The sequence below is a fragment of the Schistocerca gregaria genome, chromosome 7, assembly GCF_023897955.1.
Source record: "Schistocerca gregaria isolate iqSchGreg1 chromosome 7, iqSchGreg1.2, whole genome shotgun sequence".
Classification (NCBI taxonomy): Eukaryota; Metazoa; Arthropoda; class Insecta; order Orthoptera; family Acrididae; genus Schistocerca; species Schistocerca gregaria.
In genome coordinates, this window is record NC_064926.1 from 65,230,001 (window position 1) to 65,256,758 (window position 26,758).

The following is a 26,758-nucleotide window of genomic DNA, read 5'->3' on the forward strand; positions in this document are numbered from 1 at the left end:
GCATAAGGGAACAATTGACAGGAATGGGGGGAAAGAAATACAGTAGAAGAAGAATGGGTACCTTTGAGGGATGAAATAGTGAAGGCAGCAGGGGATCAAATAGGTAGAAAGACGAGGGTTAGTAGAAACCCTTGGGTAACACAAGAAATATTGAATTTAATTGATGGAAGGAGAAAATATAAAAATGCAGTAAATGAAGCAGGCAAAAAGGAACACAAACATCTCAAAATTGAGATCGACAGAAAGTGCAACATGGCTAAGCAAGGATGGCTAGAGGACAAATGTAAGGATGTAGAGGCTTATCTCACTAGGGGTAAGACAGATACTGCCTATAGGAAAATTAAAGAGGCCTCTGGAGAAAGGAGAACCTCTTGCATGAATATCAAGAGCTTTGAAGGAAACCCAGTTCTAAGGAAAGAAGGGAAAGCAGAAAGGTGGAAGGAGTATATAGAGGGCGATGTACTTGAGGACAATATTATGGAAATGGAAGAGGATGTAGATAAAGATGAAATGGGAGATACGATACTGTGTGAAGAGTTTGACAGAGGACTGAAAGACCTGAGTCAAAACAAGGCCCCCGGAGTAGAGAACATTCCATTGGAACTACTGACGGCCTTGGGAGAGCCAGTCCTGACAAAACTCTACCATCTGGCGAGTAAGATGTATGAGACAGGCGAAATTCCCTCAGAGTTCAAGAAGAATATAATAATTCCAATCTCAAAGAAAGACAGATGTGAAAATTACTGAACTATCAGTTTAATAAATCACAGCTGCAAAATACTAACGCGAATTCTTTACAAACGAATGGAAAAACTGGTAGAAGCCGACCTCGGGGAAGATCAGTTTGGATTCCGTAGAAATGTTGGAACACGTGAGGCAGTACTGACCCTACGACTTATCTTAGAAGAAAGATTAAGGAAAGGCAAACCTACGTTTCTAACATTTGTAGACTTAGAGAAGGCTTTTGACAACGTTGATTGAAATACTCTCTTTCAAATTCTGAAGGTGGCAGGGGTAAAATACAGGGAGCGAAAAGCTATTTACAATTTGTACAGAAACCAGATGGCAGTTAAAAACAGTCGAGGGGCATGAAAGGGAAGCAGTGGTTGGGAAGGGAGTGAGACAGGGGTGTAGCCTATCCCCTATGTTATTCAATCTGTATATTGAGCAAGCAGTAAAGGAAACAAAAGAAAAGTTCGGAGTAGGTATTAAAATCCATGGAGAAGAAATTAAAACTTTGAAGTTCGCCGATGACATTGTAATTCTGCCAGAGACAGCAAAGGACTTGGAAGAGCAGTTGAACGGAATGGACAGTATACTGAAGGAGGGTATAAGATGAACATCAACAAAAGCAAAACGAGGATAATGTATTGTAGTCGAATTAAGTCGGGTGATGCTGTGGGAATTAGATTAGGAAATGAGACACTTAATGTAGTTAAGGAGTTTTGCTATTTTGGGAGCACTATAACTGATGATGGTCAAAGTAGAGAGGATATAAAATGTAGACTGGCAATGGCAAGGAAAGCCTTTCTGAAGAAGAGAAATTCGTTGACATCGAGTATCGACTTAAGTGTCAGGAAGCCGTTTCTGAAAGTATTTGTATGGAGTGTAGCCATGTATGAAAGTGAAGCGTGGACGATAAATAGCTCAATTTATTAAAGAAAAAAAGAAATAAACACCTGCCAACTGACACAAAGTAAAGAATTCTGATATACTAACAACTGGTTTGCTACTTCGCTGTCATGAAATGTCAGTTACGAACACAATGAAGAAGAAAGGTGTAAGAGAAAAACCATGATAAATAAAGATGAAGATGATGATGATGATGATGATGATATGATGACAGTATCAATGAAGATAGTGATGCCAGAACATCAATATGGTTATAGTAATCTAGGTATTTCTGTTCTTTCACACGGAAATTAAAAAGCATCTTCCTCTGTTATTTCATATGTAATATTTATGGACTATGTTGTTCCATTTGAGCGTTGAGAAGCTGCTGCTATTTAAAAATTACTGTATTAATATGACAACAATTGTGAGTATTACTTATTTTCAAATACAATTATGCACAGTAATATTCTAAACTATAAATAATAAAATAAATTTTAAGCAGAAACAATGGTTTTCAAAATTGATTTGTGTGTGTGTGTGTGTGTGTGTTTTTGGGGGGTGGGGGGTGGAGGGGGGTATGCACATGCATAAAGAGAAATTGACATTTTACCAACAATCACAATACTGTAGCCACCTTTTTGGACTTCACAGCTGAAAACTAGCAATTGCGCTGCTGGCTACCAGGTATCTTACTTCACCAGGCACATTGCTTTATCCCGCCATGCACCTTCTCCTCACCTGTGAGGCATGTTGCAATGTATGTTGAGTGTGTGCCTCCAGTTTTCCTGAAGATGGCTGTGGTTGCTGCTGCGGTTGCTGCTGCTGCTGTTGTTGTTGCTGCTGTTGTTGTTGCTGCTGCTGCTGCTGCTGCTGCTGTTGTTGTTGTTGCTGCTGCTGTTGTTGCTGCTGCTGCTGCCATGAAGTGGCAATTGAATTTGGCGAATGCCTGCGCCTTCCACTGTTGCTACTCGACACATTTCCAGCATAAACATTTGCATCTGCAAGAAAGTTGACATCTAAACTTAAATAAAGGCATTACATGTACTATACATATGCTATTTTTAAACAGGAAAGAAACTATTCACTTTCACCTATAAAACAAGACAATATTAAGTAAAAATCTAGGAAACACTACAATACACAAAAACTCCCACTTTTGTATCTGAACTGGATTTTCACACAAATTTAGTGTTTTGAAGTTACAGAAATAATATAGTTTTACTCGTTTTAGAAAAATTATTTCCTTCATTTCCATTTTCTAATGGATACAGATTGTACAAGGGGACACCATGAAAAATGTGTGCTTGAACATCAATGCAGATGCTACCCCAGCTCGCAGGCTGCACTGTTGACCATAAATGCACCTATGTGGTATCCTAATACGTTGCACGAGTCAATCATGCTCAGAACAGTGTTCCATGTAGTTGTGAATGCATTACACCAGACCTCAGTGCAGTGGACGCTTCAACAACACAGACAGCCGAAATGTTCGGTGTTTCAAGAGGCACTATATCAAAGATTTATACAACATCATACAGGGAAAGTGGAAAATCATCATCTGCTAAGCCGTAACACAGATGAAAGAGAGATGAATAAGCTAACTATTTGTAGTATCGTTCCCAGAACAGATCGCGGTCCTCTGGTTTGGAGCCGAATGGAAGGCTTAAACCAGAGGCTCAGACGATTCTGCGGAGATCTGGGGTGCAAATTTCTCGACCTCCGCTATCAGGTGGAGTACTGTAGGGTCCCAGTGAATAGGTCAGGTGTGCACTTCACGCCAAAAGCAGCTACAAGGGTAGCGGAGTACGTGAGGCGTGCACATGGTGGTTTTTTAGGTTAGATAATTCCCTCCCTAGGCCCGACAAGACGCCTCCTGAGACGCGGCAAGGTAGGAGTAGGCAAAATGCAAAAGGGAATAACAATATTGATGTGCTAATAGTAAACTGCAGGAGCGTCTATAGAAAGATCCCAGAACTGCTCTCATTAATAAATGGTCACAACGGTTTGGGTGGAGATTTTAATTTGCCGGACATAGACTGGGAGACTCAAATGTTCGTAACGGGTGGCAGGGACAAAGAATCCAGTTTAAATGCTTTATCTGAAAACTACCTTGAGCAGTTAATCAGAGAACAGACTCATGGCGATAACTTCTGGTGACAAACAGGCCCAAACTATTTGAAACAGTTAACTCAGAACAGGGAATCAGCGATCATGAAGTGGTTACTGCATCAATGATTTCAGCCGTAAATAGAAATATTCAAAAAGGTAGGAAGATTTTTCTGTTTAGCAAAAGTGGCAAAAAGCAGGTTACAGAGATCCTGATGGCTCAACACAAAAGTTTTGTCTCAAGTACAGATAGTGTTGAGGATCAGTGGACAAAGTTCTAAACCATCGCACAATATGCATTAGATGAGTATGTGCCAAGCAAGATCGTAAGAGATGGAAAAGAGCCACCGTGGTACAACAACCGAGTTGGAAAACTGCTGCGGAAGCAAAGGCAACTTCACAGCAAACATAAACATAACCAAAGCCTTGCAGACAAACAAAAATTACGCAAAGCGTACCGTAGGTCTCTATAAGAGCATAGCGTTCCAAAGGATTTTAAAAGGGCACATGTCATCCCTGTTTTCAAGAAGGGACGTCGAACAGATGTGCGGAACTATAGACCTATATCTCTAATGTCGATCAGTTGTAGAATTTTGTAACATGTATTATGTTCGAGTATAATGACTTTTCTGGAGACTAGACATCTACTCTGTAGGAATCAGCATGGGTTTCGAAAAAGACAGACGTGTGAAACCCAGCTCGTGCTATTCGTCCACGAGACTTAGATGGCCATAGACACGGGTTCACAGGTAGATGCCATGTTTCTTGACTTCCGCGAGGCATTCGATACAGTTCCCCACAGTCGTTTAATGAACAAAGTAAGAGCATGTGGACTATCAGACCAATTGTGTGATTGGATTGAGGAGTTCCTAGATAACAGAACACAGCATGTCATTCTCAATGGAGAGAAGTCTTCCGTACTAAGAGTGATTTCAGGTGTGCCGCAGGGGAATGTCATAGGACCGTTGCTATTCACAATATACATAAATGACCTGGTGGATGACATCAGAAGTTCACTGAGGCTTTTTGAAGATGGTGCTGTGGTGTATCGAGAGGTTGTAACAATGGAAAACTGTACTGAAATGCAGGAGGATCTGCAGCGAATTGACACATGGTGCAGGGAATGGCAACTGAGTTTCAATGTAGACATGTGCAATGTGCTGCGAATACATAGAAAGAAAGATCCATCATTTAGCTACAAAATAGCGGGTCAACAACTGGAAGCAGTTAATTCCATAAATTCTCTGGGAGTACGCATTAGGAGTGATTTAAAACGGAATGATCATATAAAGTTGATCGTCGGTAAAGCAGATGCCAGACTGAGATTCATTGGAAAAATCCTAAGGAAATGCAATCCGAAAACAAAGGGAGTAGGTTACAGTACACTTGTTCGCCTACTGCTTGAATACTGCTCAGCAGTGTGGGATCCGTAACAGATAGGGTTGATAGAAGAGATAGAAAATATCCAACGGAGAGCAACGCGCTTTATTACAGGATCATTTAGTAATCGCGAAAGCGTTACGGAGATGATAGATAAACTCCAGTGGAAGACTCTGCAGGAGAGACGCTCAGTAGCTCGGAATGGGCTTTTGTTGAAGTTTAGAGAACATACCTTCACCGAAGAGTCAAGCAGTATATTGCTCCCTCCTATGTATATCTCGCGAAGAGACCATGATGATAAAATCAGAGAGATTAGAGCCCACACAGAAGCATACTGACAATCCTCCTTTCCATGAACAATACGAGACTGGAATAGAAGGGAGAACCGATAGAGGTACTCAGGGTACCCTCCGCCACAAACTGTCAGGTGTCTTGCAGATTTTGGATGTAGATGTAGAATGATAATGATGGACCATCACTGAAGAGGATTATGATGAAAAATAAGAGGTATAATGCTGCAAAAGTCACTGTAGAACTTAATGTTGCATTTGCAATGTCAGCACCAAAACAACACTAAGGGAGCTCCTTAAGCAGGGAATTGCAGGTTGAGCTGGAACTCCACAACCACTCATCATTAATGCAAAAGTCCATAACAAGAACAGCTTCTGGCAGAATTTATGTCACAAGAATGACACATGGCAGGATTTCTTCAGTGATGATTTGGGCAGCCATATTGTGGTATTCCATGGGCCCCATGGTTACTTTGCAAAGCGTTTGTTCCCCAATGGTAACGCTTTGTTCCCAGGTGACAGGGTCTCCGTCAACACAGCCAACATAATCCAGGACTGGTTTTGTGAGCACAAGGACGAATTGTCGCACTCTCCTGGCCACCACAATCATCTGATCTCAATATTATTGAGCCTTTCTGGTCTACTTTGGAGAGAACGGTGAATAATCGCCATCCACCTCTGTCATTACCCAAACTTGTCATCAGTTTGTAAGAACAACAGTTTAACATTCCCCTGAAAAACATAAAGGGGCCTGTACTTATCCATTACAATTGGAACCTGTTTTGAATGTCAATGATTTTCCCACAATGTATTAGGCATAGCAATGTACTGTCTTTTTTGTGAAACGAAATGATCGTATGGCATTGTTGGCCAGGAGGTCCCATTCGGTGGAGTTCGGCCGCCGTATTGCAAGTCCTTGTTGGTTGACGCCACTTCGGCGACTTGCGAGTCAATGATGATGAAAGACACACACAACACCCAGCCCCTGCAGGTAATCCAACCTGGGCCCCCTGTGTGGTAGGTGGTAACACTACACTACGGAGGCAGACTGGTGCCAATGAAAAAGACAACAGAACATCCTTCCGACATATTTAAGCTTTACAGGTGACAATGTACATTTAAAATACATAACAGTGCAACCATGAAATTTGGATGTTCTTTTATGAGAGAAAAATTCAGACAGAATGTTCATGTTTAGGCATCTGTGTAACAGGGCAGACAATGGTGTGGATAATACGAAGGACACTCAAATGGAAACACGAGATGGAAAAAAGTAAGTAAACTGTTTATTGTTTATTATTTAATAAGTAATAATTATAACTGGTAACACATTTATCCCACTGTGAGACAAAATGGTCAATGTCTTCACGGAAAAATGTTTGCGACTGCCAACAGAAACATGATTGTATTCAGGTGTGCACATCTTCATCTACTTACCCACATGTTGCCAAGGAGGAGCAGGATATTAGTGTTAAATGTCCAGTCAACAATGAGGTCATTAAAAACAGAGCACAAGCTCAGGTTAGGGGGAGAAAGAAAGTGGCCAAACCTTTCAAAGGAACCATGCCAGCATTTGCTTTCAGTGATTTAGGGAATACGTGCTGCCAAGGTTGTATTGAATACACTGCAGAAGTTTTTCTGAGAAGCCCTTACACATCTTCCACACATCCCTGGTCACTCTCCATGGCATTTCCATATTTTTGGAGCCCTGAAGAAAGACATTCATGGCTGTTGATTTGCTTCAGATGAAGTGGATACCTGGTACAATCATGGTTCCATAGACAACTGCAAACATTTTTCCATGGAGGCACTGACCGTCTAGTCTCACAATGGAGTAAATGTATTGGCAGTTACAGCGAGTACTTTTGACAGCTTTTGTCACACAGAGTTGGACCTTAACATTGATAAAGTTGAAACAAATTAAATAGTGGAAAATCCAAGATGGAATGTAACAATATTATGAAAAGGAAAATTGATGCTCATCTCATAGCAGAGAGATTGAGTAGCAGATAGGCACAACAAAAAAGACTGTCACAAAATGAGCTTTCAGCCAATGAGGCCTTTGTCGAAAATGGGTGGGTAAGGACAATGACTAACAAAGGTTGAGGCCAGGAGGGTTACGGATACGTCGGATATACTGCAGGGATAGTTCCCATCTGTGTAGTTCAGAAAAGCTGGTATTGGTGCGAAGGAACTAGATGGCACAGGTTCTGAAGCAGTCATTGAAATGAAGTACGTTATGATGGGCAGTGTGCTCAGCAACAGGGTGGTCCACTTGTTTCTTGACCACAGTTTGTTTCTTGACCACAGTTTGTTTCTTGACCACAGTTTGTCAGTGGACAGACAGCATGTTGGTTGTCATGCCCACAGAGAATGCAGCAGAGTGATACCCACCACAGTTATGGGTGTCCACATGGCACCATCCAAAGGCCAACCTGTTCATGGGCCACCAAGAGGAATCCTTCCTAAATACCCAAAACATAAAACCCCTAACTTGGTTCAGATTTACTGATCTCATCTTTGTAATCTTCCACATTCCTCGAGACAACACTTTCCCCTCAATTTGCTTCACCTGGTCCTACTCAACACAACAAGCCACCTTCCTCGATGTTGACCACGACCTCAAGGATGGCTAGATCGTACTTCTGTTCATATCAAACCTACCAATCACCAGCAATATATCCACTTCAATAGCTGCCACCCTTTCCATACAAAGAAGTCCCTTCCACACAGTCTAGCCAACCGTGGCCGTTGCATCGGCAGTGACAAGCAATTCCTCTCGAAATATACCGAGGGTATCACTAAGGCCTTTACAGACTGTAACCTTGTAAGAAAACAGATCTCTCGTCCTTGTTTCCAGTCATTCACCACCACCCAATGTCCCACCGTCCGACCACTGACGAGCATTCCCTTCCCCTTGTAACCCAGTACCACCCAGGACAGGAGCTACTGAATCACATTCTCCCCCCATTTGGCTACCTTTCATAGTGCTCTGAAATGAATAATGTCCTACCCATTATCCTTCTCACCCCTCCCACAGTGGCGTTCTGCTGCTCACCAAACTTTCTCTAGGTTCCATCTTATGTCTGTTGCCTTTTATTCAGTACATTAATGGCAGGTCATAAAAATGCCAGTAAGCTCTAATCTGTTGTCAAATTAACTAAGTACACTCTCACTGTACATGAAAATAGCTTTCCCTCTATTGGAATCCTTAAGGAACCCAAACTGTGACTTGGAAAATATATTATTTCCTGCAGATGCTTAAGAAGACAATTGAACACAAGCTTCTCAAATATTTTTGGAAAAGCTGGCAAAAGTAAAATTGGCCAATAGTTTCATGACATCTCTTTATCCCCCTTCTTGTAAAGAGGCTTAGCTTCAGTATATTTTAGCCAGTCTCGAAATGTTCCGCCAACAAGAGATTGATTACACAAATAAGACAGAACTCAACTAACATGAACACTCTTTGATTAACTTCATTGATATGTTATCAAAACCACTTGAATACTTTGATTTTGAGGATTTTTTGACAGATGCTACTTCTTTGGAAAAGTGAGTGTCATTTCCATTTTACTGAAGTTATTTGTAGAGATTAGAAATCCCATTGGAGTGTGTGCTGAACCTGATAACCCCAGGCTGTCAGTAACAGAGACAAAGTACTTGTTTAAGATGTTTGCAACGCTACATGCGCCTGTTACCAGTGTGTCACTTATTTTTAGAGCTATCTGTTCCTCTTCCTTTCTGATCCCACTTGTGTCTTCACTATATCCCATAGGCTAGAGTTTTTATTTTGTTCTCTGATGTAATTATCTTTTTTACACAATGAAGCTGCTTAGATTTCTGGATAACTTGCTTCAATTATTTGCAGTATTCTTTGTAATGCGTTGCAATGCTAACATCACAGCTGTTTTGTGTCATGATACCTTGACTCCTTGTGTAATTCACAGTTTATTTTTAAAATTTCTTTTCAATTAACCTTTAGGGGGAAACAAATTTTTGATATTGCCAACTGCAGCACTACTGAATCCAACAAAAAGCCTGCAACACTGGAACTATTTAATACATATAGTATGTTAATCAATAACAGAAAACAAGGTGGTATCCAGTATGAGTGGTTGTACCTGGTCGTAAGTTTATGGCACTGCCTGTAATTCAATTCTACTGCAAATGCCAGATGTGAGTGAAATTTGGTGACTTACATTAAAAACATGAAAAGTCACTTGCCCAGTAAATAACAATAGTTAGACAAAAATTCATTTCCTGTGATTTAAACCTCTCTTTCCTTTAGCATATGGACAATCCTAAAACATACGTACCTGATGGTGGTGTTCCTTCTTTCACTCTCTTCTTGACAGGGCTGAGTTGTGTAGGTTCTTTCTTTGGCACATGCTGCAGCGTGAGATGGTGGTGGTGATGGTGATGGTGGTGAGAAGTAGTTTGTGCAGGGGGTGCCAAGTGTGTTGTTGTTTTTGGAACACTTCTCTTGCTTGAGCTACTCCACTGATGACTCCCTGATGAAGACTGGTGTTCAACCAAACCTGACTGATAAACATCAGCAGTGGCCACATCAACAGGAAACACTGGCCGGTGTTCCTAAACACACATAAAACAAGAAATGAAACTTAGCTTTTGAATCAAAATGAGTCAACAATTTTAAACAACTATACAACATATTTAAAGTTCAGTAACTGAACTGAGAACAGTTAGTCAAAACAAATAACAAGGAAAAAATTCCAAGCGAAAATGTAAAATATACTGCACTAACAAAAGCTGAAAAAGGGATATAGCAAAGAGTATATGCAGAAGGAAACTAAGTGCTAATTACACACAGAAAGAAATAAGTGCTAAATAACACCACAAAAAAGAAAAACTGATGTGAACAAGGATGCAAACATCCACATTGCAGACGATAAAGTAAAATGAAGATATATTACAACGACATATCAGGAGGTGCTGGAATAAACAGTTATGATATTTAGTGAAAGGTCATGTTGCAATTTTATTTTGCTTCATCTTAATTTGTGTGTTTCAGTTAGAAAAATGTTTTCACCAGTTCTGTGATTGAGTCCATTAGGTTGCAATGCGGGAAAAATCTGGAGATTTTTCTTCACATTACTGTATTGATGCAGAGATGATGTACAAAGCTGCCTATACTCAAGGAAACTGCAGTCTAAGGTTGCAGCACATATTACCTATGACATTGGCCAATGATATGACAGGTTCATCCCTATGTGAGGCAAACAAATATGATATTATTCACGTGTAAAACCCCGCTTGAAATTACTTTAAACAAGAGCTCCCTGGGACAGCTTATAATTGATTATTCAATCAAACTGAGAAAGTATAACTATTATTTATAAAATGAATGAACAGCTCTTCCAACTATGGTCACGGCAATAGTAACATAGCTCAGCAGTACGAAATAAAATACTCAATTCGAGCAGGATGCAAGGAATATGGGTACTTGCTGGGTCGTATAATCCATCCACGCCTGCCTGTATGCAAAATGACAGGCACTCGCAGACACTTGGTCCCATGGACCAGTGTTGAAACATACTGTTACACCAGGTGGAAATGTGACTGTTTTGTTCAGTTTAATGCATGCTGCAAAGTTTGAATGATTGCCCCGGATGCCAACAAACAATAAAATACTAGAATCATTTTACCTTCTAAATAAGAAAATTTTGCATGACCTAGAGTACAAATATTAACACAGAAATTCACCATATCCGTGAAGGCTGAAATCCAAGACTCCTAGTGCTGAAGGAACTTCTTTAGTGGTCGCAGAAATTAAAAAATAAGATAATACCACAGATGTCCACACGAGTAATGTCACAAAACACTGTGTGACAGCATATGCAACTAAGCATGTGCAATGAAAAAGTAAACAGCAAGTAGTTGTATTTATGTTACGCACACAAAATATCCCAACTGTTATCTGTAAATGCCCACACTCCTATTCATTTCATGATCGACACCTGACAGCTCATATTCTGGTTGCACTGCGCCAAAATCTTATTTTATTTGATGTATGAATATTACATTTACATTGAAAGGGGGTGACATACACTTTACAACAGCCATTTTTAGCTGAGCATGCGGCAAACTGTTGATGTGTTCTGTCATTATTAGTTGTTCCAAATGATGCACGAGCAGTGTAACTGCAATGAATCAAAATGTAACACACTCCCTGAAATGTACTTTCTGTATTTACTTGAATCTAAGCCGCACTTTTTTCTGGTTTTTGTAATCCAAAAAACCACCTGCGGCTTAGAATCAAGTGCAAAGTAAGCGGAAGTTCTGAAAAATGTTGGTAGGTGTCGCCACAACTAACTTCTGCAGTCGAAGACATGTAGTGCTACATAGGCATGCTTTTCAGGCACAAAGATAAATACTGGCGCCAAGACCTTTGAGTCAGTAAATAAATTTAAAATAAAAAAAAAGTCGAAGACAAGCTTTTTTTCTCCGCCCCGAGTTTCGACCACTACATTTTCACACATTATCCAACAAAGTAAATACAAATTAAGTATTGTTCATCTACGAATTTAGTGGCATTTCAATGTACTATGAAAATCCGACTGACAAGACTGTTTGGGATGTTTGTCAATATGGCCAACTCAATGTTCTGAATTTTTTCTTACCTGTGAGAAGAGATGGTTGCTAATAGGAACTTTTATGAATTGTGAATCACATGCAATATTCTCTTCACTATAAGAATAATATAAATATAAACATTTTGCCATGTATTCTTTCGTGTTTACTGCTATCTCATTTAAAACCTGTCTGCCTAATAAACTACGAAACTAGAGGGAGACAACAGCAAACGCGGAAGAATATACATATCATGTAATGTTTAGATTTGTATTATTCTTGTGCCTAATAGTGATACAGTCAGAAATCAAGCACGGCAATTGACTAGATTTTTAAATCTAAGATGACTAACTTCTGTGCAGAATGTAATGTACTAAAGAGGCGTCTGCAAAGATTTTCAAACGGAGAAAAATTTTTGCTAAACTCTCGTTCAGATCATCATCTATCATACGCATTCTATTATTTGGTTGTTGTTGATCATTGTCAAAGAAAGCTGCAGTGTAAGTAACAACAAATATCAGTCTCTTGCCATTGTTTCGCTAATGGACAATTCCTCTCTCTCTCTCTCTCTCTCTCTCTCTCTCTCTCTCTCTCTCTCTCTCTTTTTAATTGTGAGTGGCGGTAGCATGCACAAAGGCAAGCCATGCCGCTAACGGTGACAGGCCGTACACACAGAATACAACAAACAATGCATGTCACAGTACAGTAATACATTTTTAGCTTAGAGTGACGTAAACACCTATAACAAAGCGAACGGCACTTATCATATCAAAGAAAAATAAGCAATCAATTCAAACCAGACGAAGCACGTGAAAAAGGAAGGGTACCCGTATAAATACGGACAGAGTGCCTGACGCATAGCAATGGCTACCTGGTATAGCTTAACTGCTACGCTTACGACTCGAACCAAACTACTGTAGCTGTATCGTCATTCATTCGACCTAAATTGTGTCTCGTATTACAATGGACCAACATTGTTTCGATTTGGAGGTGCGGCCTAAAACTTTTCTCTCGCCTTGAATTTCGAGTCTCAAATTTCAGGTGCGGCTTAGGTTCGGGAATTTTTTTTTTTTTTTTGCTTGATTTCGAGCCTTATTTTTCAGGTGTGGCTTAGATTTGAGCGCAGCTTAGATTCGAGTAAATACAGTAGTCTATACACAGTAGATAAAACAAACATATTTTCTGTTAACACATTCTCGCACAGAAAAACAATAAAAATAAACAACAGGAAAGTAAAATAGTTGTTTTACAACCAAACAATGCAGTTGTGGCTGTAGGAGACAATGTTACATTTGGATTTAATATATTCCTCTACAGGAAGAAATATAAATTAAACTGTTGTGTTGTGATCTGATAACTGAAATGGACATGTAATACATTTGCTATTAATATATTCTTCTATACTAAAGTACAAGACATAAAAATAAAACTGTTGTTTTACGCTCTAATAATTTGATGTGGGCACAGCAGATGAAAATGCATTCGCTATTAACACATTATTCTACAAGAAACAGTAAGAAAGGAAATAAAATAGAAATTTTGGGATATTATCTAATACCTCAGATGGGCAAACAAACATAAAACTGCATTTGCAATTAACATAGAATTTGCCCAAAAGTGGAAGACTGGCGTGCTACCACCAAGCGCGCAGGCCGCCTCAGATACATCACGATCTCTAGCAGGCAAAGCATTTGCGGCCATGCATTGTAAAGAGCATCTGGAAACAGGACAATCCTGTGGCCAATCTGAGCATGTGGTGCCAAGTTCCCGTAGTTTAAAAATTGTGTATTGTTGGCCCACACAACATTAGTAATTTTGGTTCCTACTGGCATCAGCTATCCAGGGTTAAAATTTTGTGACAAATTTTCTCCACCCAGTATAGCAGCCAATTACACGCTGGCCAGCTCTTTTTTTGTCACATTCGGTAGTGTGAAAAACCTAAAATGTTGTTTCTTAATTCATGTTATCATGGAATATCTTTTTCTCTCTACACTGTGAAATGCTGTACCTACTCTTGTTATGATTGTTTGTTTTGTTGTGTTTTAGAGCGCAAAAACAACTAGGGTCATACGCATCCATGCCAAAATTGTAGAACACAAACGCAAAAAGAAGAGTTAAAAACGACTACTCACCAGTCCTAATCAACGGAAGAGAAGGAAGCTAAGAACAGTGATGTGCACAAAAGTGTATATAAAATACACCATAGAGAAACAGGGTGCAGAACTAAAACTTAAATGGCCTTCGCCACATTGCTACAATGGATAAAAAGTAAAATGCGGTCCACAGCCTACGCATCGTTGGCTGAGACAGCCCATAATTTAGATGACAAAGACAAACACAAACACAAGCGTAAGAGGTTAAAAAAAGGACATTCTGTCACGAAATGGCAGGCAGTCAAAATTTGAGGCGCAATATGCACGAAGTGGTGGGGGAGACCCTCTTAACAAATGGCGATGGCTGAAAAGACAGTGCCCAGAACCGAACCTAGTTAAACTTATCTCCTCGTGACGAGAGGGACGAGAGGAGGTCGTCCAAGCCACTGGGAGACATTTAATAACCTGGAGCTTGTTCCCATGATGGGAGGAACAGTGATGATGCCAAAGTGACACCACCTGCTGACAGACAGCAATACAGATATCATCAGAGGGAATGAAAGAACTGGTGGGCTGATGTATGAGGGCTGCAGCCTTGAGAGCAGTGTCAGTGGCCTTGTTTCCAGGCAGACCGACGTGACCAGGAGCCCACATAATCACAGTGGTTCCATTAAAACTGAGCAAGTGACTGTTTTCCTGGAGCCATTGCACCAAGGGATGGATGGCGTGCAGCATACACAGGCTTTGAAGGGCGCTGAGAGAGTGTGAAAGATGATGCAATTGAAAAACCCCTGTCACTGAATGAACTGCGTGGCCTGATACAGGGCAAAGAGCTCTGCAGTAAATACTGAGCAGTGTCCTGGAAACCAATACCAAAAAACGTTGGCACCAATGATGAAGCCACACAAAGGTACTATTGAAAAATAATGTGTGAAGGTTGTACTATTGCAAAATAACGTGTGAATGTCGTGAAACTGAAGGCGATAAAGCAAGGCTGGAGTAGCATCCTTAGGAAGCAAATAAAGGCCAAAGTGAACTCAGGCCGCTGCACAAAGCCACAGCAGTGATGGGTTCACACCTGCTGGGAAACTTGCAAGTAGCTTGAAGTTAAGCTGCCGGAGCAAAAGCTAAAGCAAGAAGTAACAAAGAGGGATGAGCCCCATACTGGAGATCAAAGAAGTCTTCGAAGAAGGCGGCATAGGATGGGTGGCCATGCAGACAGACAAACGGCATGCATATGCATTTCTGCTGAGGAGAAAGTCATGGTGGTAGAACAGCGGTAGTTTGGCAGCTTCTGCATACAGACACTCAACTGGGCTACTGTAAACGGCACCAGTGGCCAAATGGATGGTGGGGTGGGGGTTAAAATGGATTGGGGAAAAACGTGACACCTCAATGGAGTTGTGAGGATGCCAATTTTGTTTCCGAAGGCAGAGAACAAGTGGACGCTGCGATTGTAAGGGCAGCCATAAATCCTCATAGTTGGATCGAAGACCATGAACGTTCCATTGGAGGACTGTGACGATGAGGAAAAAATGAAGTGTGTCACCTCGGTGGCTGCTGAGTCCCAGCCTTTGAAGACTCACTGCAAGAGGGCACAGAGGCATGAGGATCCTGCTCCATAAGGTCGACAAAGTATCGGCATTCTTCTGCTGTCGGCGGTCTTCAGAGTCTTAGGACTTGGAGGTCGGCCGGGTGAGGTGACACTGTCGAAGACCATCTCCAAGTCAATGAAGGAGAAGATTGTTTGCCTCTGTTTGACTTCTTTGAGCCTTTCCGGTTATCAGAGGAAGACTCAGGCGTTGGAAGTATTCCTTCTATTCTTTCCTGCCTGCCAGTTGTGGAGCTGGTGACTTCGCCCCATGAGGCAGAAATTGGTTGCGTGTTTCACAGCTGGAGGAGGAGGAGATGGAGACGCTACCATGATGCTGGGCAATTTCACAAATGGTGCTACATCTGACATCGCATGTCTGCGTGGCCATGTCCTTCATGGAGAGAGATGTAGCATGAACAGTACTGCAGGTACCAGATGGTAGAACACAGGGTTTCTGACTAGCCAACAACTTGCGAGCGAGCGGGTAAGGCACGTTTTCCTTCACCCAGATCTCCCAGACAGCTAGCTCATCGAGATACATGGGACAATCGTGGGAGAAGGTGGAAGGGTCGCCATTGCAGTTAATGCAGCTGGAAGAAGGAGGTGGACAATCATCCTCAAGAGCATACTTACCACATGTTACATATTTGGCTGGGTGTCAACAGGACCCTCAAGTGTGGTTGTAACGATGACACTGTTAGGAGTGCATCAGATTCTGAATATATAGTCCGACTGTGATAATTTCATAACCTGCTTTGATCTCTGATGGATGAACCATTCTATCAAAAGTGAGAAAGAGGGTGCATGTGGGCACTAAGGAGGTGTCGGCGTTTTTCATCACCCAATGGACGCAATAGCACCAGATCAGAGAGGTATGTTTGAATTTTTGCCTCAGTCAGACCATCAAGTAGCCTAGCGTAAATAGCACCACAGGAAGAATTCAGCCTTCAATGGGCCTCAACACTAACAGGATAGCCACAGAGGAGCGAAGCTGTAAGCAGTTTTTGTGCTCGAGAGTCAGAGATAGTCTCCAAAAGCAAAATACCATTGCGTAAATGAGATCTGAATTTCACAGGACCAACAACTGCACTCAACATCTTTCTGAATAATAAACAGATTTACCATAGCGAAGGACTGACCTCCTTCAGTACCTGAAACTACGAGGAACCATGGTGCAGCTAGCCACTGACTGTGAAGATGATTGGCTCATTGCGAGAAAACCCCCATGATTGCCAGCGTCTCTGATGGTGCTCTCCTTCCAACAGGGAGCCCCCTTCAGAAGGGGTCTTACCTGCCTTAGGTGATTGTTCACACCTCCCGAACACCTGACAGAGGGACAATCAGCAATTTGGGAAGGTAGCAGATCAGACAATAACCTTTTCCTGGGCCTGGCCTTTACCGTGGGTTACATGCGAATGCCACCTGTCAACCCAGGGCTAGGAATTACGTGTTACCCAGTCACCTGTTACGCATCAGACACGAGGCAGCCTTTAGGAGCGCACAGGGAGGAAGAAGAAAAAAAGGAACCTCAAACACCAAAGCGGAGGAAGGATAGGAGAAATGAACGAAGAAAGGAAAAAGGAAAAGGAACAGTGAAGAGTATCCTGATATTGGCTACCAAAAATGTAGAATACATTTTCAAAAACAGTCCAGACACTTTCTTTAAAAAGAGAGAAGAAGAAGAAGAAGAAGAAGAAGGAAGGAAGGCTGGGGCCCCATGGTAGCCCTTGACGAATTATGAAAGAAACTGAGCATAACAATATTTCATTGATTCTCCTTCCCTCTAATAGCACCCACCTCCTCCAAGTGCTGAATGTAAGCTTCTCCAGACCAATGCAAGTCGCATTGCCATATTAACTGAATGAAAGAAATGCTCTTGCAAGACAATTTCCAAAGATGTATTTCCATTTCTTATGAAGCAGACTTTGACTAATAAGATTTCAGCAAACTGTACTGATAATGTAAAGATTGGCTTTCAGATCATGTCTTACAGAAATAGCGTAATAACAAGGAGAGCCAACGAAGCAAAACAAAGACAGGGACTTGCTGTTTCAAAGAAAAGCTCAAATAAGTTCCTTAGTCTCCACATCAGCTAGGCAATACCTGCTGCTGCAAAGTAGCTATTCCTCCTTTGAAATCTGTTATGAGTCCATGGATTCCAGAAAAACTAAAGCAGCATGGAGACAAGTGATGGTGCTTTATCAGTAATGAAAATGAGAACAACCCATCATCCAATTAATTTTTACTGCTGGAAGGAGAGGATTTTTTTGTTGTGAACTGTGAAAATTTAATTTACTAGAAAATAAGAATTGGCCTTTAATATATAATATTCATATCTCAATCCTTATCATTTATTTGTAATGATGGACATCGTTAAAATGTGTTAAGTCACTAAAATCGGATAGGAATAATTTATATACAAATTCCCTCCATATACTCTAACTTTGGATAGAGACTTAAAAAAAATGTGTGTCCAAAATCACCCCAATCCAGGGGGTGAATTTGAACACTTCGTCTATCTCTGGCAAATATAGATGCACACAGACTTTCTTTTTTAAATATTTTTGTCCATTATACATTACCCCACCATTTCTACAACAATCAATGCAATCTAATAGAACCTCTGCAGATAGTGGTGAAAATAGTCTCAAAACCATCTGAAATCACCCGTTTGATGGTACATGGAAAAACTCGTTTTCATCATTGAGAACTTGGTTGTAATGACATTTCTTCAACAAAATTACCTTTTTTTATTGCTGTTCAGAAGTATGGTATTTGTAAAACTTCTGCTACACATCTGTTGCAAGCTAAATATTTGGAGGGAAAGACTGCATGATGGCTACATCATAGCTTGGTTACAATGGGTCCCCAGCCTTTGCAGCACTACTTCCTTTCTGTGCTGCAAGTTTACACTTCCACTATCCTTTCCCCCCCTCTGCTTCTCCATCTGGTAGCTTACTTTGTGCCGACCCTGCTTAGTCCTGGATTATGATGGGCCTTAAGCTTTCAGTTCTGGCGTTTTGTACAACTTGTCATTAAATAAACACATGGTCACTATTGTTGGGTTTGATCTGCCACCAATTGTGCTTTCTGTGTTTGCACCATTCCCTTTAATGAGGTAATACACCGGAAACCCAGCATGATAGTTATCCCATTGTTGGGTGGGGCTAGGCTTGTCAAGTACCTGCACGGTGGTACTCCCCCCCCCCCCCCCCCCCCTAGACTTCGCAAATATCACATTGTTGGTGCCTGGTGCCTTATGTGCCAAGAGTATGTTCCTGTCACGCCTGGGACATGGGGACTCCAAGCAACGGGTTGCTGACCAGGTAGCAGTTGGTGAGGCTAGATGGTACCAATAAGGGGGGGGACACTCTGTTCGGATTGCGAGGCACCATGGCGGATAAGGTGCAAATGAAGTGGATGAAGTTATCACCTGCTGAAGGCCATATGCCTCAAGCAGGCTCTATGAAAGGACAGTCTCTTTCAGTGCAGAGAAATACACCCCTAAAATGTTCCCTTCCTGGCTATGCCTAGGAGGAATGTAGGGCTATGTGGCAAGCAATACTTGGTTTGTACAACGACTGGTGGTGATTCTGTCTTGGCCACAAATCCCTTATTACTTGTGTAGAATTTGAAGACAAATTTGGGGAAGTGGCAGCTATGTCTGAAATGAAAAGTGGGTCAGTTTTGATCAAATCAGCATCCTCTGCCTAGTCACAGGAAGTGCTTGCCTGTAACAAGCTGGTTGCCAGTCTAAATTGGGTTCAGGGCAGCATTTTCCACAGAGACCTGCTCTTACAGTCTGATGATGAGCTACACGCCAACGTGGGCCGACGGGATGTACACGTTGACTGTTATGTACATAGGAGGCCAAACAACAGCGAAGTCACTAGTGGTGCCTTCATCTTGGCTGAACGGCGCCGGTGCAGCCGTCAGCAGATGGTGATGGCTGAGCCGGCAGTGTCCAATTCGTATCCGGGCCAAAACAACCTCCTCCCGCCGAGAAGGGCGTGAAGAGGTCGTCCAAGCCAAAGGAAATCCCTTATGTGTAGCCTCATGACACTTTGTCTCAACATTTTGTCTCCTTCTTCCTCATTTAGTATTGATTATCCTCCAAATTTTTTTGGTTGCACTTCCCACATTTTATTTTCTAGGGTCAATCTAGGTTGATCACACAAATCACATGCTTTTCTATAGAATAATTTGGAACACTGAATATTATGAAGATCTCTGTAGAAACGTTCTGGGTCATAATTACGCCATTCGTTAGCAGGTTTCTTGCTTTTATTCATTCTTTGCATTGACCAGAATCACCCCATGTAGTATACAATTTTGTGAAAATGTCATTATTTTAAGACTTTACACCAAAAAATCTACACTTACATAGCAATTATCTCAATGCCATAGGCTACTTGATCTTATTGATACTGCAGTTATTGTAATTTTTTGCCGGTCGCAGCAATATAAGGTTTCCACTTGATGATACTGTGTGAACTTTCAACTGTAAGGCCATTCATCAGATATTTACCTAGGAAAACATTCAACCCAAAATAAAATCTCACACTTAAAACAGTAGGTGCGTGGAAGAGAAAATTATGGCAATTCCTTGCTACACAATAGGAAAGAGCAAATAAACCATACTGTCTGAAATCCACCTGGTGTCCAAAATCATCCTGCTTGGTGGAATTTACATTTATCAAGTGTTTCAATGTAAGCCTGTAAACTTAAATTATATTGTGTTTCCCTGCAACACTGAGGGACGAAGTTATAAATGCCCAAAACAGAGATATTGCTGCATCATGGAATATGTTTATTGTCTGAAAATTGTATGAATTCAAATATTTCTGCACCTGTAATATTGTGCTGGAATCAACTATGAGAGGTCGCCCCCAGTCACCAGATGGGTCTGGAATTAATGGCTGCTGAAGAGCATGTTGCGGAGGCAGCTGTTGTGGCCATGATGGAACCACCATTTGACGGCTGCCAGGCCAAGATGTTTGAACATTCTGTGGGAATATACAATACACATCGTGATCAAACAGCCCAAAAGTTATTAAACACATTTGATTTAAAATATAAGCAACACAAAAATGCTAACTTTCTTATTATGCTGTAAGTAAATATTATGTGCAGAACCAGGCATTGTATAGCAATAATGGGCTTTAAAAATAGTTTTATCGACAAAAGCTAAAGCTCATCTCTGTAACTGCTTGTGGAAATATACTATTTAGTTCATTGTAATCTCTCTTTTACTGTACTACTAATGTAAGTAGCATCAGGGATTTGCAATGGCAGTGGTTATTATTAAAAATAGATGACCGCAATATTACGTCTGCATTTCCTACATTGTTCACAAGATGAGAGAAATCAACTAACAGCTAAATTCCCCAATAGCAGTTACTTTCTCCATATGTCGGTGAGAAGTGGGAGACGACATCAAGGCCCACAATTTTACTACATAAATGTTGGAAAAGTAGATTTTCATCAAAAAATGCAACTGGCTTGGGGCTCATATGAGGCCGATATCAAGTGACATCAAACAAATTTTCAACCTGACATTCATCATCAAGTGTCCAAGATCTGTGGTTTAGTCAGTGACTTCATAATGTTTGAGAAGTCTCTGTCAAGAATCCTGGGAAATTTCACATTGTTGTGAGGTTCTTGTTGCTCATGTAGCATGTCTGTTAGTAAATCTCTCCTTTCACACACCTCTACAAGTCTCATGTACTGCATTCACACAATGTAGGTGGATAAAATGGAACCATTGCAAATTATGTCCTGAGACAGTGATAGGATACAATGTTTCTTGTTGTGCCAAATCCTAATAGATTTAGCAATTCAAAACATGTTGTTATTAAAGTATTTGGGCACAAATGTTTCATAAAATGTATGTTAGGACCAAGGGTAAATGGACAGTGCAGGATGCACAAAGAACATATGCCTATTATCACAGTCTTCTCTGGTAACTTTGCTGCTATGCACTCATTCAATCTGTTTTACTCTTTGTGTGTTTAATTGCTTCTAATGTTCAAGTATGAAACATTCCCATGAAACCCAATTCACCATGCATATTGATGAACTGAAAGTGCAACAAATGGAACAGTTTATGTACTAGGTAAAAGGCTTTTAATGAGCATGTGGAATGGGTTCTTAACTCACAGTGCAACAGGAACACTAACCATGACACAGAAAGAAAAGAATTGCATTCTATTTTGACAATGTGAAGCATAAAATGAGTGAACTGAAGTTTAAATCAAACAAAGGAAAATCCAAGACTGAATGTAACAATATTATGAAAAGGAAAGTTGCTACTCACCATATAGCAGAGATGCTGAGTCACAGACAGGCACAACAAAAACACTGTTACAAATAAAGCTTCCTGCCATTAATGCCTACAACAACAACCCCCCCCCTCCCCCCCCCCCCCCCCCCACACACACACACAAAAAAGCAACTCTTACACACGACTGCAGTCTCTGGCAACCAAAACCAAACTGAAGTTTGCAATTTTTGTAAAGAGGTACGCTATGTCAGTCATGACTTGCCCTTTAGAAAGTACTGTGTGTGTGTGTGTGTGTGTGTGTGTGTGTGTGTGTGTTCGGAGGGCAGATGTATGTGCATGTGTGTTCGGTGTTTACGGGCACTCAACATTCAAGTTGTGAATGCCCTTACAATTATTAAAAGAAACAAGTTTTCAGAAAATGGCTAAAACTGTTGTCTCACAGTAACAAATAAACTAACAAAATGACACACACTCACTCCCAAGTCACTCATATTGACCCACACAATCACTCTATCTTACATGACTTCACACAATGGAGAAAGGGTGAAAGGTGCTATACCTGGGACTAAACTGCAAACCAAATCACAAGAGCAGAGATAAGATAACAGCACAGGAAAATGTGGCTGGCAGACTGCTTTTTAAAAAAGACCGAGGAGCTAGTCACCTTAAAAACACATTAGGAACATACCCTTAAAATTTTAGAAAACAAATTGGACAAATCATGCAACCTAAAATCTCTAACAGCATTCATTTCAAAGTCACTTAATTGAGTGTGCACCATGAACGGATGGCGCAGTACGAAATTTGAAATATTTTGTGCATATGAGTTTCGTTGCTGAAAGCTGATGCACTCCCAACACGAAAGAATTCTTAGAATAAGTGCTAAGCTTTTGGAGAACATAATCATTCACAGATTCTGAAACACTTTACTTTTCTGCTGATGGAGCATCAGGCAGACATCTGGCATGCCTCTTACAAGTGTATCTTGATCAGCGGTGTCAGATATGGTAGGGGAGGATCCAGATGTTGAATCCAGGCATTGAGTGGCAATTCTGTGTGCTGCCTGTGGCAGGCACAGTTGGGAAGTTCTCTAGAGAAATTAGTACTAATGCAGCACCACAAGCAGAACTTTTAGATGCAAACTGTTGTCACAGCTGAGTCTTACAGAATATGGCAGCAGGAAAATGGAATGCTGAAGACAGTCATTCACAATATATCATTTCTTGAAGAAGATGGTGAGCCGGGGTGGCTGTGCGGTTCTAGGCGCTACAGTATGGAACTGCGTGAGCGCTACGGTCGCAGGTTCGAATCCTGCCTCAGGCATGCTCAGAGCCATTTGAACCATTTTTAAAACAAAGATTCCAAGACTTACCAAGCGGGAAAGCGCCAGTAGATAGGCACAATAAATAAAAAACACACACACACACACACACACACACACACACACACAGAATTTCTAGCTTTCGCAACTGGCGGTTGCTTCTTCAGGAAAGAGGGAAGGAGAGGGAAAGACAAAAGGATAAGGGTTTTAAGTGAGAGGGTAAGGAGTCATTCCAATCCCGGGAGCAGAAAGACTTCCCTTAGGGGGAGAAAAGGACAGGTGTACAATCGCGCACACACACACATATCCATCCGCACATACACAGACACAAGCAGACATAAGCCTATATAAATGTCTGCTTGTGTGTGTGTGTGTGTGTGTGTGTGTGTGTGTGTGTGTGTGTGTGTGTGTGCGCGCGCGCGCGCGCGCGCGCGCTGCGAGCGAGTGTACACCTGTCCTTTTCTCCCCCTAAGGGAAGTCTTTCTGCTCCCGTGATTGGAATGACTCCTTACCCTCTCCCTTAAAACCCACATCCTTTCGTCTTTCCCTCTCCTTCCCTCTTTCCTGAAGAAGCAACCATCGGTTGCAAAAGCTAGTAATTCTGTGTGTGTGTGTGTGTTTGTTTTGTTCATTGTGGCTGTCTGCCGGCGCTTTCCCGCTTGGTAAGTCTTGGAATCTTTGTTTTATATATATATTTATGCTTGTGTCTGTATATGTGCGGATGGATGTGTGTGTGTGTGTGTGTGTGTGTGTGTGTGTGTGTGGGTGTGTGTGTGTGTGGTGGTGTTTGTATTTGTTATTGTCTCTATCAATGTACCAACACTTTCGTTTGGTAAGTTACAGAATCTTTGTTTTTAGATATATTTTTCCCACGTGGAATGTTTCCCTCTATAATATGACCTCTTGTTTATCCATATTTAGAAGTGGTACTAATATTATTCTTACTGCAAATAGCACTTACAGAGAAATTATGAATTCCAGGACTTAATGTTATTATATTGTGTTGATTTCCCTTGCTAATTCTCAACTCTGTATATCTATACAGCCCATATTTACTAATAAATGAAACAATGCCTGAAACACAGTAAAACTAAGACATTAATTTTTAAACATTAACAGAGAATTTCACCATTACCAAGGATAAATGAACTGGACACGTACCGTCAACAACATCTGGCGTCCACTTTGCTCAACCATGGAAACAGGCACATACTGTTGTTGAGGTGCAACCTATGGAGAAAAAAAATGTAAAAAATAATTCAGAAATCAGAAAAGCTTAAAAAAGGACGGTATCAGTAATTCTTGCTGAATAGCTGGTCTACCAATGCACACAAAATCCATCCCAATATTTTCATTACAGCTTCAGAATATGCAACAGTGGATGAAACAACTATCAGTTTTAGGGGTAAATGCCCTTGGGTCATTCCATGTCAGCTCAACCAGGGGCTCCAGGTCATAGTCTCAGATTTGACTGAAACTCAGCACAGTAATTCTACCATGTGTGCAACACTCGTTTACAAAGTATTAGTTTCCCCTGCCAATTAGTTCTAGAATTATGACTTGTGAAAGAAGGTGGCGTGACCCAGAAATTGCAACCTGCATCTGGCAATCTATCTTCAGGCCCAACTTCAGGTCTTAATAACTTTGGAACTATTCCGCACAGTCCAGTGAAATTTTTACAACCCAGTAACATCCATTCAGAGAACACACTCCATGAATCAAAACACCAACAACATATTTCTGAGGGAAAAAAATATTCCAAAATGTGATTTAAAAAATGTAAAACGTTAATAGGTACACATTGTAGGTGCCCTTTATGCCAAATATAACTCACTCGAAAAAGGTATAAATATTTTTTGTAGTAAGGTCAATGTGGCCTAAACACACACAGAACTCATCGTGCCCATATCAGTCACAAAAACTGAGTTACATTCACACGAAAAATTACCTGAAAAACATGGATTTTCGAAGTGTGGTAGCACAAAAGGGACAAGTGGTATCCAATCCAAATTTCACATACTGCAAAAGCCATAATTCTAGAACTAATTGGCAGGGGAACTTAAAATTTTGTACAGGAGTGTTCCACATTTGGTAGCATAGTTGTGCTAAATTTCAGCCAAATATGAGACTAACAGCTGGAAGATTTTCTCAAATTGGTTGAACTGACATGGAATGACCCACTTTCAACATGTAAGATTCAGCAAAATCTGAAAAATACAGGATGAAAATTGTATCATTCTGTGACAAGACCTCCTCCTGTGGAGAGATCCCTTACACAGGGAAAGGAACAATAACTCACCAAGGTTTGCTATTACATACCTAATACATTCTTCAATTGACAGAACCACTCCACCTAACAAATTATGCTGTCACCTGTGACATTTGGTTTTGCATTTACAGAACTTTGCAAGGAACTCTGTAAATGCAAGAGCACCAGTTTGGTACACTGAGGGAAAATGAGAAAAACACAAGCAAGAAAATCCCCCATCTATTATTGCAACCAAATGTGTAACATCAATGGAAACTTCATGTTTCCTTTATATGCCTGATAAGATGTTAGTTAGGGAAGGGGGAAAAGAGAGAGAGATAGAGAGAGATTCTACTGTCCTCAATACACTAAGTTCGACAAGTTGAGTCACACCTATCCAACAGAAAGAGGTAGCAGAAGATGGCCAATGCACTATTTCTACCAGATAATGGATGTTGTTAGAATAAATACCTTCATGCTGCAGTATCACTAACAATGCAGTGCAAGTCAGTCAATTTGACTTTTTGAAATCAGCATTCTTACTGGCAAGGCCCTTCCTGACAGTGAATGTGACGAATGAAAGGTTACCCGGAAATCTACAAACTGAAGTAATATCAGATATGGGTTTCTGGAGCCTGCCAAATCTGCCCCTCCCCCTGCGCTCTGGTGTCAACCAGAGAGAGAGAGAGATTATCTACAGCCGAATGACAGAAAAACAATTACTGACAGACTTGTGCCATGTCAACATGAGAAAACTAAACAGCTATCTTTTCAATGTTAACCAGAATAAATGACAGAACACTGAAGGAAGTATTAGCTGCCTAATCTAGTTGTACCTAGTTTTTTACTTTTGTTGACTTGGTCATTTTAATGTATACTGGCTTTTCTTCTCTTTGTGTTTTTGCGTTCTCTTTTATGTTAACCTGGATTTTGTTCTTTTTTTTCCCTTAGTGATACTATGCTCCATTTGTGAAGTTATTTCATTTATTTTGAATTTTAGTAGAATTTAAGTATCATTCTACAATAAGTTTCAAGGAAGTTGTGAAAAATGTCAAAAGAGGTAGAAACTTTTTTTTACTAAAGATTTTCGGTTTTCCGGTTTTTTTAATCTTTCCTTCTTTTTTTTTTTTTTTTTTTTTTTTTAGGAGACTGCTTTCTTGTATATTTCTTGAGCATTTATTCGCAACAATTAAACTTTATTTCCTCTAAACTATTAACAAAATTATACATTAAAAAAA

The 26,758-nt window shown here is 40.7% G+C and overlaps 1 protein-coding gene across 12 annotated transcripts in view; it reads right to left on the minus strand.

The window, feature by feature from the left end:
• LOC126282220 (homeodomain-interacting protein kinase 2) overlaps positions 1–26,758 on the minus strand; it is a 176,535-nt gene that overhangs the window by 73,098 nt on the left and 76,679 nt on the right. For all 12 annotated transcript variants that reach the window (XM_049981775.1, XM_049981771.1, XM_049981780.1 and 9 more), the window contains exons 11-14: positions 24,434–24,502; positions 20,519–20,674; positions 9,707–9,983; positions 2,353–2,612 (exon numbers count right to left, since the gene is read on the minus strand). In XM_049981775.1, the coding sequence (XP_049837732.1) occupies positions 2,353–2,612; positions 9,707–9,983; positions 20,519–20,674; positions 24,434–24,502 (762 nt within the window). The remainder of the gene's footprint in view (positions 1–2,352; positions 2,613–9,706; positions 9,984–20,518; positions 20,675–24,433; positions 24,503–26,758) is intronic.